The 15,191-nt window shown below is 49.0% G+C and overlaps 1 protein-coding gene and 1 pseudogene across 25 annotated transcripts in view; one reads left to right on the top strand and one right to left on the bottom strand.

Annotated features, from left to right (window-relative positions):
- Positions 1 to 1,613: 1,613 nt before the first annotated feature.
- On the top strand, positions 1,614 to 2,954 carry LOC311593790 (ADP/ATP translocase 2-like; annotated as a pseudogene). The gene has a single exon. The product of its transcript is annotated as an ADP/ATP translocase 2-like (transcript).
- Positions 2,955 to 9,290: 6,336 nt separating this feature from the next.
- Positions 9,291 to 15,191, bottom strand: part of ZMYND8 (zinc finger MYND-type containing 8) — a 115,896-nt gene continuing 109,995 nt past the window's right edge. For 20 of the 24 annotated variants that reach the window (XM_084775062.1, XM_084775046.1, XM_084775043.1 and 17 more), the window contains 2 exons: positions 12,239 to 12,322; positions 9,291 to 10,814 (listed from right to left, as the gene is read on the bottom strand). In XM_084775062.1, coding sequence (XP_084631188.1) covers positions 10,663 to 10,814; positions 12,239 to 12,322 — 236 coding nt within the window. In that variant the 3' untranslated portion in view covers positions 9,291 to 10,662. The remainder of the gene's footprint in view (positions 10,815 to 12,238; positions 12,323 to 15,191) is intronic. The other 4 variants (XM_084775064.1, XM_084775058.1, XM_084775056.1 and 1 more) reach the window with 1 other exon arrangement.

Genomic DNA, 15,191 nt, shown 5'->3' with positions numbered 1-15,191 from the left:
GGTAGATGGATGGGTGTGTGGATGGGTGGATGGATGGATGGATGAACAGGTGGGTGGATGGATGGGTGTGTGGATAGATGAATGGGTGGATGGATGGATGGGTGGATGGATGGATGGATGTGTGGATAGGTGGGTGGATGGATGGGTGTGTGGATGGATGGATGGATGAATGGATGGATGGATGGATGGGTAGGTGGATGGATGGATGAACAGGTGGGTGGATGGATGGGTGTGTGGATAAGTGTATGGATGGATGGGTGTGTGGATGGATGAATGGGTGGATGGATGGATGGGTAGGTGGGTGGATGAGTGGATGGATGGATGGATGGATGATGGATGGATATATTTATGGATGGATAAATAGATGAGTTGCTAGGCAGATGGTAGATAGATGAATGTGTGAATGGTAGACGACTAGATGAGTAAATGATGGAGGCCTGAGTTAGGTCCCTTTGAAAAGACCAGTTGGGTGCTGGAGAGAAGGCTCAGAGGTTAAGAACACCAGCTGCTCTTCCATAGGTCTCGAGTTCAATTCCCAGCAACCACATGGTGGCTCACAACGTCTATAATGAGATCCAGTGCCTTCCTGTGGTGGGCAGAATACTGTATAAATAATAAATCTTAAAAAAGAAAAAGAAAAGACCAGTTGATAGGATCTTGTGCTGGTTCACAGAGAGAGGAGCCCCAGTACTTGTACTGGTGTAAAATCCTGAAATTTTCTCATTAGGTGACATTTAGTTTATTTCAGGGTACTTCCTTATTTATCATATTTATTTTTGAGACAGGGTCTCACTGTATAACCCTTGCTATCCTGGTCTATGTAGACCAGGCTGGCCTCAAACTCAGGGATCCACCTCTCTAGTGATGGGGTTAAAAGTATGCCACCACATCTAGCTTAATTTTTTATTTTGGAAATAGGATCTCACTGTGTAGCCCCAGATTAGCCTTGAACTGAGACAATCCTCCTGCCTCAGTCTCCAAAGTGCTGGGATTGCACACATGTGCCACCATTCCTGCCTCAAAAGATTTTAGCCTTTAGTACAGGCATGGCTCTGGTTGGTCAAAGCCGGAGGCTACTGTCCTCTCTAGTCGAGGGTAATGCTGAAAGGAAGCACTGGGATTGCACGCTACAGATGACCCAGAATGGACAGTCCCGTGGACTGGCTGCTCAGACAGAAGGATGGAGGCCAGAGAAAGCATTCTAAGGAGGGAAGTGAAAGTGCAGAAATCCATGGGGGAGGAACAAAAAGGAATGCTGAAGCCAAAGCTAATGTCAGAGGGACTCTTGGAGTGCAGTCAGCCATGGGGAGGGGACTTTATTTTAAATCTCTTGAAAAGACGTGGGAGAGCTGGACCTGATGGTGCACGCCTGTCATCACAACTCTTGGGAGGCAGAAGCAGGCAGATCTCTGTGAGTTCAAGGCCAGCCTGGTCTACAAAGCAAGTCTAGGACAGACAGGATGTAGGCTGGATACCATGTGGTCTGTCTGATGCTTTCCACACACTCTGATTTGAAGGGGATAATGGTGACTTGGTCACATTGCCTGGTCACAGGGGCTCCTTCTTGGATTTCAAATTTTGTTATTAGACTTTTCATTTTATGAGCAACATAAAGTTTATAGCACAACTCTCAAATCTCACCATTGTGATGTGTTTACATAGCTCCACTGGGGTGGTTACATCACACGTCCAGAAGGCCCATCTGCTCCGGCCACCTCTGCCCTATACCTCCACTGCACTGCTTTCTGTCTCTGGGCCTGGTCCAGAACATGGTCTCATATAGAATATCCCCTTGGTACCCAGCTTCCTTCATGTGGGATGTTCAGAAGTACAGTGACTAAAATGCAGCCTTGAATTAGGAGGTCTGAACCTGCTAGGTATGTTGGCATGTGCCAGTAACCCGGGAGGCAAGGGCAGGAGAGTCATGAGTTCAAGGCCAGCCAAGACTACTTAGGGAGGCCTTGGTTTAAAAAATTAGAAAGAGAGAGTCTGGGAGTCAAAGCCGGTTGTCAAGACAGTCCCATCCTGCAGTCGCCTACCTCTTCCTTTTTTCTCTCAAGATGAGAGATGCTGCTGTGTCCTTCGCCAAGGACTTCTTGGCTGGTGGAGTGGCCGCAGCCATCTCCAAGATGGCGGCCAGTGCCCATCGAGTCAGTCAAGCTGCTGCTACAGGTGCAGCATGCCAGCGAGTAAATCACAGCAGATTAGCAATACAAGGGCATCATAGACTTTGGGGTTCATATCCCCAAGGGCAGGGAGTCCTGTCCTTCTGGCGTGGTAACCTGGCCAGTGTCATCAGATACGTCCCCACCCAGGCTCTCAACTTTGCCTTCAGAGATAAAAAAACAAGCAGATCTTTCTGAGTGGTGTGGACAAGATGGCCCAGTTTTAGCTCTATTTAGCAGGGAACCTGGCATCAGGTGGTGCTGCTGGGGCCACATCCTTGTGCTTTGTGTGCCCTCTTGGATTTGCCCGTAACTGTCTAGCAGTTTCAGCTGGAGCTGAAAGGGAATTCAAAGGCCTTGGCGACTGCCTGGTTAAGATCTACAAATCTGATGGGATTAAGGGCCTGTGCCAAGGCTTTAATGTGTCAATTACAGGGCATTATCATCTACCGAGCTGCCTACTTTGGTATCTATGGCACCGCAAAGGGAATGCTTCCAGATCCCAAGAATACTCACATCTCCATCAGCTGGATGACGGCACAGTCTGTCACTGCTGTTGCTGGCCTGACTTACCATCCTTCTGACATGGTTCGCCGTCGTGTGCTGATGCAGTCAGGACACAAAGGAATAGATACCATGTTTACAGGCACGCTTGACTGCTGGTGGAAGATGGCTGGTGATGAAGGAGGCAAGGCTTTTTTCAAGGGCGCATGGTGGTCCAACATTCTCAGAGGCATGGGCTGCGCCTTTTTCCTTGTCTTGTATGATGGGATCAAGAAGTACATGTAAGCCGGGCTTGGTGGCGCACGCCTTTAATCCCAGCACCCGGGAGACAGAGGCGGGCGGATCGCTGTGAGTTCGAGGCCAGCCTGGTCTACAAAGTGAGTCCAGGACAGCCAAGGCTACACAGAGAAACCCTGTCTTGAAAAAAAAAAAAAAAAAAAAAAAGAAGTACATGTAATTGTGTCCTAGGAGTTCTCCCAAAGAACAGGCATGCTGTATGAATGTTCTGGTCAGATTCTCTGGGCTTGTCTGTTTTCTCAGTGGCAACTATGACCAGTTGAAAATTGGGGAGCAATAATACACACCTGACCAGTTTTCTCTTAAAGCCATTTCCATAATGACAACAATGATGGGACTCAATTATGTTTTATATTTCAGTCACTCCTGAAAATAAAAATTAAAGAAATAAAAGTATCTTAAAAATTTTTTTAATTAGAAAGATGACAGATATAGATAATAAACTTATAGGTTGGTTGATGACTAATAACAGATAGATGATATATTTATAGATTGATGACTAATAGATGATGATGATAGATATACAGAGAGATTTATGGTAAATGTATAGGTTGATTGGTGACTGGTAGATAATAGATTGAGTGATAGATTTCTTTCTAGAATAAATCTTTAGACCACTTTCCACAAGGCTGTACCCTGTTCAGTCAGCGCCTGTGTTGCTATGCTCACCAGTGACCACCAGATGGCAGTGTGAACACAGGCTGGCCACGCTGAGGGACCAGGCGCACTCAATAGATTGACGGACCAGGCACAGCCGAGCCACCACAGCTGCCCTTTGTCAGTGACTCACTCTCAGACATATAGTTTAGATTGTTTGGGGGAAATGTTGCTTATTTTATTTTTATTGGGGGTGGTGGTGTTTTGGTTCTTTGAAACAGTCTTCTGTAGCCCAGTCTGGCCTCCTCGATAGGTAACAAGAGGCTGGCCTTCCAAGAGTTGGGACAACGGCACACCTGGTGGCATTTATATGCAGCTTATTCTAGGATTGTGATAAATAGGCTTTGATCAAACACTTTTTTGGTTTTTTGGTTTTTTCGAGACAGGGTTTCTCTGTGTAGCCTTGGCTGTCCTGGACTCGCTTTGTAGACCAGGCTGGCCTCCAACTCAGTGATCTGCCTGCCTCTGCCTCCCAAGTGCTGGGATTAAAGGCATGCACCACCACGCCCAGCCAAACACTGATTTTTTATTTTATTTTTATCACCTTATTTTATTTTTGTTTTCTGAAACAGGCTTTCTTTGTGTAACAGCCCTGACTGTCCAGGAGCTCATTTGGTAAGTTGGTCACCAACTCACAGCCTCTACCTCCTGAGTGCTGGGTTACAGGCGTGCACCACCACCAGCCAGTCAGCAACACTGATTTTTAAACATCAACATTATATCAGGAATGGTGACACATACCTGTCATCCAAACACCTGGGAGACCAAGGTGGGAAGGCTGTGCATTTGAGACCAGACTAAGCTACAAAGTGAGACCCTATCTCAAAATGGGGAAAATAATAATAATAATAAAAGCTAAAATTCCACATTATGTCCATGGCTAGAAATGAGCACTAAGTCACTTCTGAGAGCCTGCTCACTGTGAATAGAAGGGGTGGGGTGGGGGAGCGAGGGCACCAACACTGGCCTGGGGACTTGAGAGCCCTGCGTGGGAGTGTGCACTAAACCACATCCCAGCTGTGAGGTCATGGGCTGGCCGTGGCACCCGAGCCTCCATTTCCATCTTGTAAATTTAAAGTCCTTTAACTGTATTTACCATGGCTTGTTCAAAATCAGTGTTTCCCAAATCAACAATAAAGATGGAAAACACAGGCCGGGTGTGGTGGCGCTCGCCTTTAATCCCAGCACTCAGGAGGCAGAGGCAGGTGGATTGCTGTGAGTTCGAGGCCAGCCTGGTCTACAAAGCGAGTCCAGGACAGCCAAGGCTACACAGAGAGATCCTGTCTCGAAAAACCAAAAAAAAAAAAAAAAAAAAAAAAAAAAAGCCAGGCAGTGATGGCGCATGCCTTTAATCCCAGCACTCGGGAGGCAGAGGTAGGTAGATCGCTGTGAGTTCGAGGCCAGCCTGGTCTATAAAGTGAGTCCAGGACCCTGTCTCGAAAAACTAAAAGAAAACAAAACAAAACAAAAGATGGAAAACACTGGGCCGGTCAGGGAAAGCCTTCAGACTGGAGCCTCAAAGAAGGAAGTGCGTCATTAGAGGCAGGCCTTAAGCTTTGGTATCCAGCTTCACTTCCTGTCTGCTCTCCACTTCCTGGATACAAGGTGACCAGCCACCTCACATTCCTGCCACCATTGTCCATCACTACCCTATGGGCTACAAACTGTGAGGCAAAATAAGCAATCCTCCTGCCTGAGTAGTCACACACACACACACACACACAAACACACACAGTACCTGGCTGCCACATGTTGTATCTTCAAGATGGCGGATGGCTGAGCAGGCTGAAAGCTGCTACTCATGTAGAAGTGCTATTCGTGCCTCCTGGAAACGGGGTCTCCCATCACCCCATATTAGAGCTGAGGAAACTGAGGCTTGAGATGTAAAGTTTCCCTACCCAAGATCCACCTCAGCCCCAAGGTGTCATTCCTCTCCTGATAGGATGCAAGTGGTCATAGCTCAGCCCTGTGACCGGCATACAGTAGGTGCTTAATATATATTAGAAGTGGGCTTGTAATTGCAGCCCCCCCCCCCCCCCAGCTATGTCAAGGTGCCCAGGAGGCTCTGGGCTGAGATGGTTTGGGATTCTGCAGCCCCAGATGCTGGTGTAACGGGGTGGGGTGGGGGTGGGGGGTGGGGGGTGTCGCACAGCTGCACACTGGTTCACAGAACACATAAATGCCATTATTCTTTTTTTGCAAACTTTAACCCCACTCTATATAAAGGTTGAGACATTTACTTTAAAATCTAAAATTTTGAACCAGGTATGACAGTGTGCCCAGCTTTAATCCCAACACTTCGAGAGTCGGAGGCAGGCAAACCTGTGAGTTGAAGGCCAGCCTGGTCTACACAGCAAGTCCTAGAACAGCTAGAGCTACACAGTGAGGTCCTTGCCTTAAAAAGAAAGAAAGAAAGAAAAATGGCCCCATGGTTGGTCGTTTCCTTGGAATGCACAAGGCCCTAAGTTTATTCCTCACGCTTTGGGGGGAGGGGGTGAGTGGGTGGGTGGGACGTAGCCAACGCCAACTACCCGCTAACAGCGTGGTCTGCTAGAGCAGTGTGTCTGCCTTCCAGCCGAGCCCTCTTCCTCTTCACTTGAACACCCACCTGGTCCCCAACCCTCCTTCCTTTGCCCCCCGAGATGCATAGTCCTGCCCTGAAGTTTCTCTCTCTCTCTCTCTCTCTCTCTCTCTCTCTCTCTCTCTCTCTCTCTCTCTCTCTCTCTCTCTCTCTCTCACACACACACACACACACACACACACACACACACACACACCAGGCTCTAACCAGCATCATGGCTGCCATTGCTCACAGCCCACCAGGGTCATCCCTGCAGCAGCTCTGGAAAGTCTTGCTTGCCAAAGCCCACCTGGAGTGTGTGTGTGTGTGTGGTGCCCAGGCATTTGTTTGTAAGTCTTCCATGGTGCCTCAAATACCTATGCACACCTTTAATCCCAGCACAAGGGAGGCAGAGGCAGGCACATCACTGTAAGTTCGAGGCCAGCCTGGTCTACAAAGTGAGTCCAGGACAGCCAAGGCTAACACAGAGAGACCCCGCCTCAAAAAAACAAAAAACAAACAAAAACAAAAACCTCCCAAAAAAACCTGCACCCCCTCCAAAATAAATAAATAAATAAATAAATCACCACCTGAGGGGCTGGCAAGACGGCTCACCAGGTAAAGGTGCTTGTTGTCAAATTCGAGGACTTGGGTATCAATCCCTGGAACCCACATCCGAAGTTGTCTTGTAACTTCCACATGCCCCCCGCCTCCAACAAGCTTCAGAAGAGATGCTTTCAAAATACCCAGGTTAGTCCCCTGCCTCCTGAGGTCTGATGGCAGAGCCCCAGAATGACTGTCCCCAGCCACACATGCCTCACTCTGCCCTACTAACCTTCAACAACTAGAGCCACCTAAACCATGACATGTGTGGCTGTCCCCGTCAAGGATGCTATTTCTTTGTTTCCTTTTGTTTGTTTGTTTGTTTGTTTCAAGACAGGGTTTCTCTATGTAGCCCTGGCTGTCCTAGATTCACTTTTGTAGACCAGGCCTGCCTCTGCCTCCCGAGTGCTGGGATTAAAGGTGTGCACCACATGTTCGGCACAAGGATGCTATTTCTTTCTTTCCTTTATTATTTATTTATTTATTTTTGTTTTTTGGTTTTTTCGAGACAGGGTTTCTCTGTGTAGCCTTGGCTGTCCTGGACTCACTTTGTAGACTAGCCTGCCTCTGCCTCCCGAATCCTGAAATTAAAGGCGTGTGCCACCACACCCAGCTCAAAGATGCTATTTCTATGGAGACAGATACCAACCACAGTTTGGTTATGACTGAGCATCCAATGCTTGACTTAGCAAACTGCAGCACAGGACCAAACACCTTCCACCCACATTTTTTCGTCATCAGCAGTTTCCCCAGTCTATAGGCTGCAGTTCTGCACATGGCCACTAGATGGTGTGGGCACCGGCTTACATCAACTAACTTGGCTGGCTAGTCTCCACAGACCCCCCTTATTTCATTCACAGATTCAGAGTTTGCCATCTGAAAACACTCAGCCCGGGGCCTGGGTGTGTAGCTCAGAACACCCTCTGGCCACTGCAGGGTCACAAGAAGCCTGCAGCTGTGTCTGGACCTGCAGTGTCCCCACCTACCTGCCATACACCGAGCCACCTGTGGGCTGAGATTATGACTCCACGGAGATCAGAGCAGGCACCTTGGAGGTGATCTGTCCACCACGTGGGGCCAGGCTGTGATGACTGCGCCCATGACAGAGCATACAGCCCCAGTAAAGGGAATGAAGGCAGTCTGGACCTGTACTCAAAATCCTAAGTGAAGCAAAGCTGGACAGAAAGTGTACCGTATGCTCCACGTGTGTATACGGAAGGAAATAGAAGCCAGTACTGTGTAAATGCTGGACACTGAGGGGCATGTGAGGACACTGCTCAGCAGGGTGGCTAGAAGGGCCTTTACACACACACACACACACACACACACACACACACACACACACACACACACACACACACACTTTCAAATCTTCCAGCAGGAGTTATACGGCTGCATTTGGCACTTGAATAAATGATAAAAAAAAAATCAAGACTCAAATTATTTATTTGCTCCTTTGAGACAGGGTCCCATGTAGTTCAGGCTGGCCTCATGATCCAGCCACGAGTGACTCTGGAGTTATGATTCTCCTGCCCCACCTCCTGAGGGCTGGGGTTACAGGGGTGTGCTAACCATGCCTAGTTTTGTCATTGTTGTTTTGTCTGTGTAGCCTTGGCTGTCCTGGACTCCCTTTGTAGACTAGGCTGTCCCTTGAACTCACACAGCGATCTGCCTCCCTCTGAGTGTTGGGATTAAAGGCATGCGCCACACCATGCTTGGTTTACCATGCCTAGTTTTATAAAGTGTTGAGCATCAAATTCCGGGCCTTGTGTATGCTAGGCAAGCATTCTTCCTTCCAACTGAGCCATATTCCCAGCCCTGAGAGTCACATTTAAAAAAAAAACAAACTAACAAAAAAACCAACAACCCACTTTTCCTACCCATGAGTAGGCAAGTCAGTTCCTCTGTGGAAGGCTTAGGGGGTGGGGAATGGGGGATGAGGGTTTGAAGGAGAGTGCAAAGCCTAGAAGCTGCATTCTGAGGGTGGACCCTCGACCACCTTTTAAACATCTGGGGGGGGGGGCGGACACAAGAGGGAACTGCCCCTTACAACTCACAATTGGGACACATACTTGAACATATGCACCTGCGTATGCCCCCACACAGGCACGCATGAGCCCCAGGCCAGAGATATTGGTAACTCAAACCCAGAGAAAGAACCACAGGAAACCTCAGCCTTCTAAGGCGAGCCTTCTGGCCTAGAGCCAAAGGCTGATTGTACTACTGGTTGCTTCTGGGCGATGCTGTCGCTGGTTAAACACTCAGAGGCTGAGTTCAGGAAGAATGCAGCCACCCCAGCTGTTATGAAAGTGGAAGCCCAAGCCACCCTCAGGGGGAACCTTCCTCTAGCATTTGGCCATTCAAACCTGACACAGCCACACCCCAACTGCCATGACCAAACCGATTTGCCAAGACAGTTGAAATTTTTTTTTTTTTTTTAAAGGAGAACCCAAAAGATTTCAACCTCGGGAGACCACTGGCTCAGTCACAAAGAAACGCCATCATCAAAAAAGATATTTAAGTTTAATACAAATTTTATACAAAGAAAATGTGAAAAAATACTCCCATATGCTAAAAGCAGTTACGCTTCCCAAATAAGGCCAGCTAGGCTAGATTGTTTGTTTTTTTTTTTGTTTTGTTTTGTTTTTTGACAACCGCAATTCACATATGTTCTTCCTCTTCTGTTTTGTTGTAGCATTTCTTCCTTTCTTCTCTAGTAGGGGTTAAACTAGCTGGACAATGCACAGCTTGCATTCTCTTATCAACAATGAAGAGAAAGTAAACGAGGACTAAAATGTACAACGGAATGTACTGGAATGACATACAATTAATTCTCCTCCTATACACACATCACCTTTTGCTTCGATCGATGCTTGTTTTACACAACATACAAAATGGAACTACAGCAGACGCAGCGTTAACGGACAGCATGACAGGTCCTGGCTTTCTCTCACACTGCCTGTGTTTCATGCTTACATAAAAACGTAGAACTCCGGCATATAAATAATACATACATGCTCCGTCCCCGGGCTCACATGTCCTCACCGTGCACCTTGCCTTTTGAGTCCTTGCTTCTTCCAAGAAGCACATCTCTTCACAAATCTGTTTGAGTGTTTGTGGGAAAAAAAACTCGGCAGAAAGAAGGGGTCCCCCCCCAACACCCACGAATGTGTCGTCTGCATCCATGATGGAACAGGGGTTGGTGTTCACGTGTACTTTCCGTAAACACACCAAAATACGCACACACTTCTCTCTGTGTCCTTTGAGCCCAGCAAGCTTTTGTCTCGTAACATCGTCTTGTAGGGTCAGTGAGGGGCCGATGGCTTGGTGTGGCGGGTCCAGGGCAGCACAGCCTGAGAGCCCCGGTCATGGTGTGCTGCAGAGTGACAGATAGTGGCTCCCTCCCTCCCCTGGGTATCCAAGGACTAGGACCTGTGTCAGAATAGCATTCCTTGGGGCCCAGCCCTGATACCACAGTGAGGCCAGAGGCGCTAACTAACCAGCCCTCTGGATTATCAAAAACATTCTTTTTGTTGTAGATTTTTATATATATATATATATATAACTTGTTTTCTTTTCTTTTCTTTCTTTTTTTTTTTTATAAGTTAAGGTTGGTATAGATATGAAAAAGGAAGGTAGGCTAGGTCAGTGGCATCACAAAGTATACCTACTTTTACTTAAAGTGTTTGGCTCACAGGGTCAAGCAGTCCCAGCCAAGGCCAAAGCTGGGATGGCATCAAGTCGCTGCCCTATGGCCACACCCCCGGCATAGCCTGAGTGATGGGAATTTTAAAGGTGGTGTGGTGGCAGCGGGTCTCCAGTTCCTGTTCGGGTTGTTTTCCCCCACAGGGAGGAATTGTGGCTCACAACGCGCCCTTAGTCCCAGAAGGTGTCTAGCCGAGATTCCCGAGATTCTTTGGGCATGAGGTTCTTCGTGCTGGTCCCTGCAGCACTGTGCTCGGAGCGGGCTGACCCCCTCTTCTCCTCGCCACCGCTCCACAAACCTGTCTTGCTGCTCCGGGAGTGGTCTGTGGAAGAAAGGCAGCAAGCTTAACTCCCCAGCCCACATGCCCTCAACCCATCTCCCAGCTGTTCCGGTGACAGCTACCACTGAGATCCCATAGCACAGGGTGATGCTGGTGTTGGTTGTTTTTTAGGCTGTTACTACCGTAACTGTAAGATCAGCAGGGTCTCCTGCTTGCAGACAAGGAAGGTGAGCGAGTGGTGGTGTTGACGGGGAAACCCTTACCCTAGTTAAGTAACTGACCAACGCCATGGGGGCCCCCGTGCACTTTGCCTCTGAACTCGGCCCTCAGGATCTGGCACGTGGTCTCCTTAGGTTAACAGAACTCCTGATTAATTTACAAGACTCACATCCAGACCAGGAAGAAATTGCAAAAGAGAAGAAAAGAAATAACAGGCAGATGAGATACCTAGACCCACCTGGACACAGACCCCAGCTGAGCCCTGGGATGGTTTTGAGACCACACAGGCACCAAGCTCGGTAGTGGCTGAGGAAGCAAAGAGGAAGCTAAAAGAAGAGCCACAAAAGCCGTCTCAGAAGAGGACAACAGCACTGCTGGTGGCGAGATGACAGGCTTAATGGCCAGCCAGTAAGATCCCGTTGCTACTCAGACCACGTAGTAAGCTCTCAGATTCAAGCTTACAGACAGAAAGGGCCAGTGAGGAAGGGCGGCGGCGGCTGCTGCTGCTGCTGCTGCTGCTGCTGCCCCTGCAGGACGGACTGCATTTCTTACAGCCTGTCACAGAATGCATGCAGAGAATGCTCCGGTAGCTTTTAAATCCAGCCAGGAGCTGGGCAGTGGTGGCGCGCGCCTTTAATCCCAGCACTCGGGAGGCAGAGGCAGGTGGATCTCTGTGAGTTCGAGGCCAGCCTGGTCTACAAAGTGAGGCCAGGACAGCCAAGGCTACACAGAGAAACCCTGTCTCAAAAACAAACAAACAAAACCCAGCCAGGAGGGGGACAGTGTTCTAACGGGACAATCGGGTTTCCACGTCGTCCTCTACACATACTCCTATTCCTGGCAGTTACACTATAATCTTCTAGAAGGGTCTCTCAGGGGATGACATGGCCAAGAGCAATGGGAACACTAGAGAAACAGAACTCAAGATCCCAGGGTCTGTAGGCCTGAGCCTCAAGTGGACGGGGCTGACCATGCCAGTCAGGGCAGGAGATGCAGTATGCATGTAAGACAAAACAAAAACAAAAATAAAAGACAAAAAACAAGGCTCTGAAAAGCCAGTCCTGCGCTGTCCTACGGCAGTTTGCAAAGGCAGCGAGAGGAAAAGAGAAGAAGATTTGACAGCAAAGCAGAGGAAGACTCCACTCCAAAGAACAGGACACGCCCACACAGACACACACAAACACACAAGGCTTCTGCGTGGCGGGAATGGCTCCCCAGCAGGCCCCCTGAGACAGGGTCATACTTACACTTCTGGGCTGGGTAGTTGGGGTGCGGCTGGTGATCTGTAGTGGTTGGGGCATAGGCAGGCTGCTTGTCACACCTCTTGTTAACTGGAGAGAGCACAGGTACCCTTAGAGTCATCACAGCCCAAACGCCACATAACCCCAGGGGCTGACGGGCTAGCTGCTCCTTCATGTACGTGCTTATGTACTGGGGCTTTTAAAAAAAATGTGTGTAAACCAAACAGGGTCGCTGGGCACAGCGCGCCACAGGGAAGAAAGCAACCCTGTACTTTCGCAAGCCACAAATTCTCAGGATCTTGAAAGCAAAAATGGTCCGAACCGCAAGCTCTGCCAAGAGCCTCACTCTAGCAGGGAAACTGAGGCCGGCTTGAGACCGCGCTAGTGCGGCAGGCACCATGCGGCAGAACTGACCAATTATCTGTGAGGAACAGGAAGACCGACAGCAAAGGTGCCACGCAGAGGACAACAGAGGACGGCAACTGGGAGGGACCAGCTGACTAACGTCTAGGCCACAAGAAAGGGACGTCCACAAACCACATCCAAAGTCTAAGAGCCAAATAAACAAACGGGCAAACAAATCCCTTAGAATAGCCAAGTGTGCTTTTCACCTGTCACCCCAGCCCTCAGGACACTGAGGGAAAAGTATGATGATTTTGGGGCCTCAACTGAGCTACATGGCAAAAGTGCCTAAAAAACTCAAGTGGAAGGAGCACCTAGGCGAAGTGAGCTTCTGAAGACTTTAGTAGGAAAAAGAATGGAATTAAGACAAAGGAAACCACAGTAGGCCACATGCCTAGGCAGCGAGTGGTGTTAACGGTTAGCACAAACAGAACTGTGGACCTGCAACTCAGAGACAGCGGATGGTGCATGTTCAGTCTTGGTGCCAGCAGGCCCCATGGGACATGTGACACAGATATGACACAGTGACAGGAAAGAAGGCAAGGTGCCAAGGAAGGAGGCCGACTCTACTGACAGGGTGGGTGGAGGGTAGGCTCACACAGCCAAGCGAGGCCAGACCACATGAAGAAACGACCTCCCTCAGAAGTCAGGGAGGGGGAGCCCCCTGATGAATTCTAAAGGCAGGTCAGACAGCAGGCTCGAGGAAGAGCTCCAGAGGGCCAGATGGAGGACACACCTTGCCCACACTAGTCTAGCCTCTGTGCTTGTATGCGGTGGTGGTGCGCGCCTTTAATCCCAGCACTTGGGAGGCAGAGGCAGGCGGATCTCTGTGAGTTCGAGGCCAGCCTGGTCTCCAAAGAGAGTCCAGGACAGCCAAGGCTACACTGAGAAACCCTGTCTTGAAAAAACAAAACAAAATAAAAATAAATAAATAAATAAATAAAAACAAACCCTTAGAGAACAAACTACCGCTGGGGACACAGCTTCATGGTGAGCTTTTGCCCAGAATGCACGAGGTCCTGAGTTTAAGCCTTAACAAACACAAAAGGCCATCAAGTATAGAGGACAAACAGGACAGGTCTGCAAACCTACTGGAAGGTGTGTGTGTGTGTGTGTGTGTGTGTGTGTGTGTGTATATACACACACACATGTATAATGAGTTGTGTGTAGGCCAGAGGTCAATGATGAGTGTCTTCCTCAATCATTTCTCCACCTTTATTGTTGAGTCTGGGTCTCTTGCTGAACCTCATGTCCAGCCAGGGAGCCTTAGAGATCTCCAGGTCACAGTGTTTGGATTGCAGGCGCATGTTGCCTCACCAGGCTTTGTACATGAGTGCAGAATTCCAGCCTTCACGTCTTACCCTCTAAGCCACCACTCTAATCCCCCTGCCTCATTCTTTCTCCCCCCTCCCCCAAATTCTAGACAGGGCTCGTTCTGAGATCTCCACCCGTCCAGGCACTGTCTGAGAGAATGTGTCAGAACATGGCAGCTGGGTTGGGGCCAAGAGCGGAAACACCAGTCTGGCACATGCAAGGCTTGGGGGTCTCTCCCAAGCATTGCATCCATGATCAGCACATTAAGAGAAAATTTAGTAACAACAACAATAAAACTCACAACATTTAGACTTCTAAATGCCCTTTCTTTGTCAATGGTGTGCTTCCCCCCCCCCCCCCCCGGTCTTTCAATTTTTTTGAGATAGTATCTCACTACATAGCTCTAGCTGTCCTGGAACTCACTTTGTAGACCAGGCTGCCCTTGAACTCATGGAGAGTCACCTGCATCAGAGTACTAGGATTAACCATTATAAAGGCATCTGCTACCGCACCTTGATGAACAGTGGCATGTGGGGATGGAGGCAGGGTAGAATGCCAGGAGAGGTTCTAACTGGGCCGGGAAAGCAGAGCGGGAGTGGTTCAGATTGTAATTAAAAAAACCACCAAAGTTATATTAAAATTACCTAAAAGAAATCGCCCCAATCCCTTCCCTTAGCCACATGCACTCAAGGGGTTTGACATATATTTCCAGGATGGACAGCACAGATTCCACAGTGGCTCTTGTTGCAGAACTTTTCTATCAGAGATGTAGGGTGCGGCGTGGAGAGAGGACCATGGAGACACAGATACACTTATCACTGCTCCCAGGAAAGGTGTGAGAGGGGGTGACCTAGGAGCCAAGGACAGGAACAGAGCGGGAGGTCAGCCTGTCCGGGCAAGGCAGAGAGACTGCTGACACTCTGCTTAGGACACCACCTACACCTGATGCTTATAAGGATTCGGAGCCAGGCAGGTGACAGGGAACAGAGATGCAGCAATTACAGAGCCGGGAACCAGGGGCTCACGTCAGGGACTTAAGGTGACCTAGCAAGTGTGAAAACTGTGCCCAAGGCGATCAAGACTTTTAAGTGTCATGGGAGGAGCTTGGTCCCCTGGGTGATATTCCCCATGTGAGCTGCCGTGCAGTGGAAAGCTGGGTTCCTGCCGGGTGTGCATTGTGAGGAAGCAAGCCGCAGCCTGGGAGACTGGGTTCCACTATCACACACATCCTCTGATGAAAGGG

The sequence above is a fragment of the Acomys minous genome, assembly GCF_964271855.1.
Source record: "Acomys minous genome assembly, chromosome: 3".
Classification (NCBI taxonomy): Eukaryota; Metazoa; Chordata; class Mammalia; order Rodentia; family Muridae; genus Acomys; species Acomys minous.
This window is presented reverse-complemented; position numbering and strand designations above follow the sequence as displayed.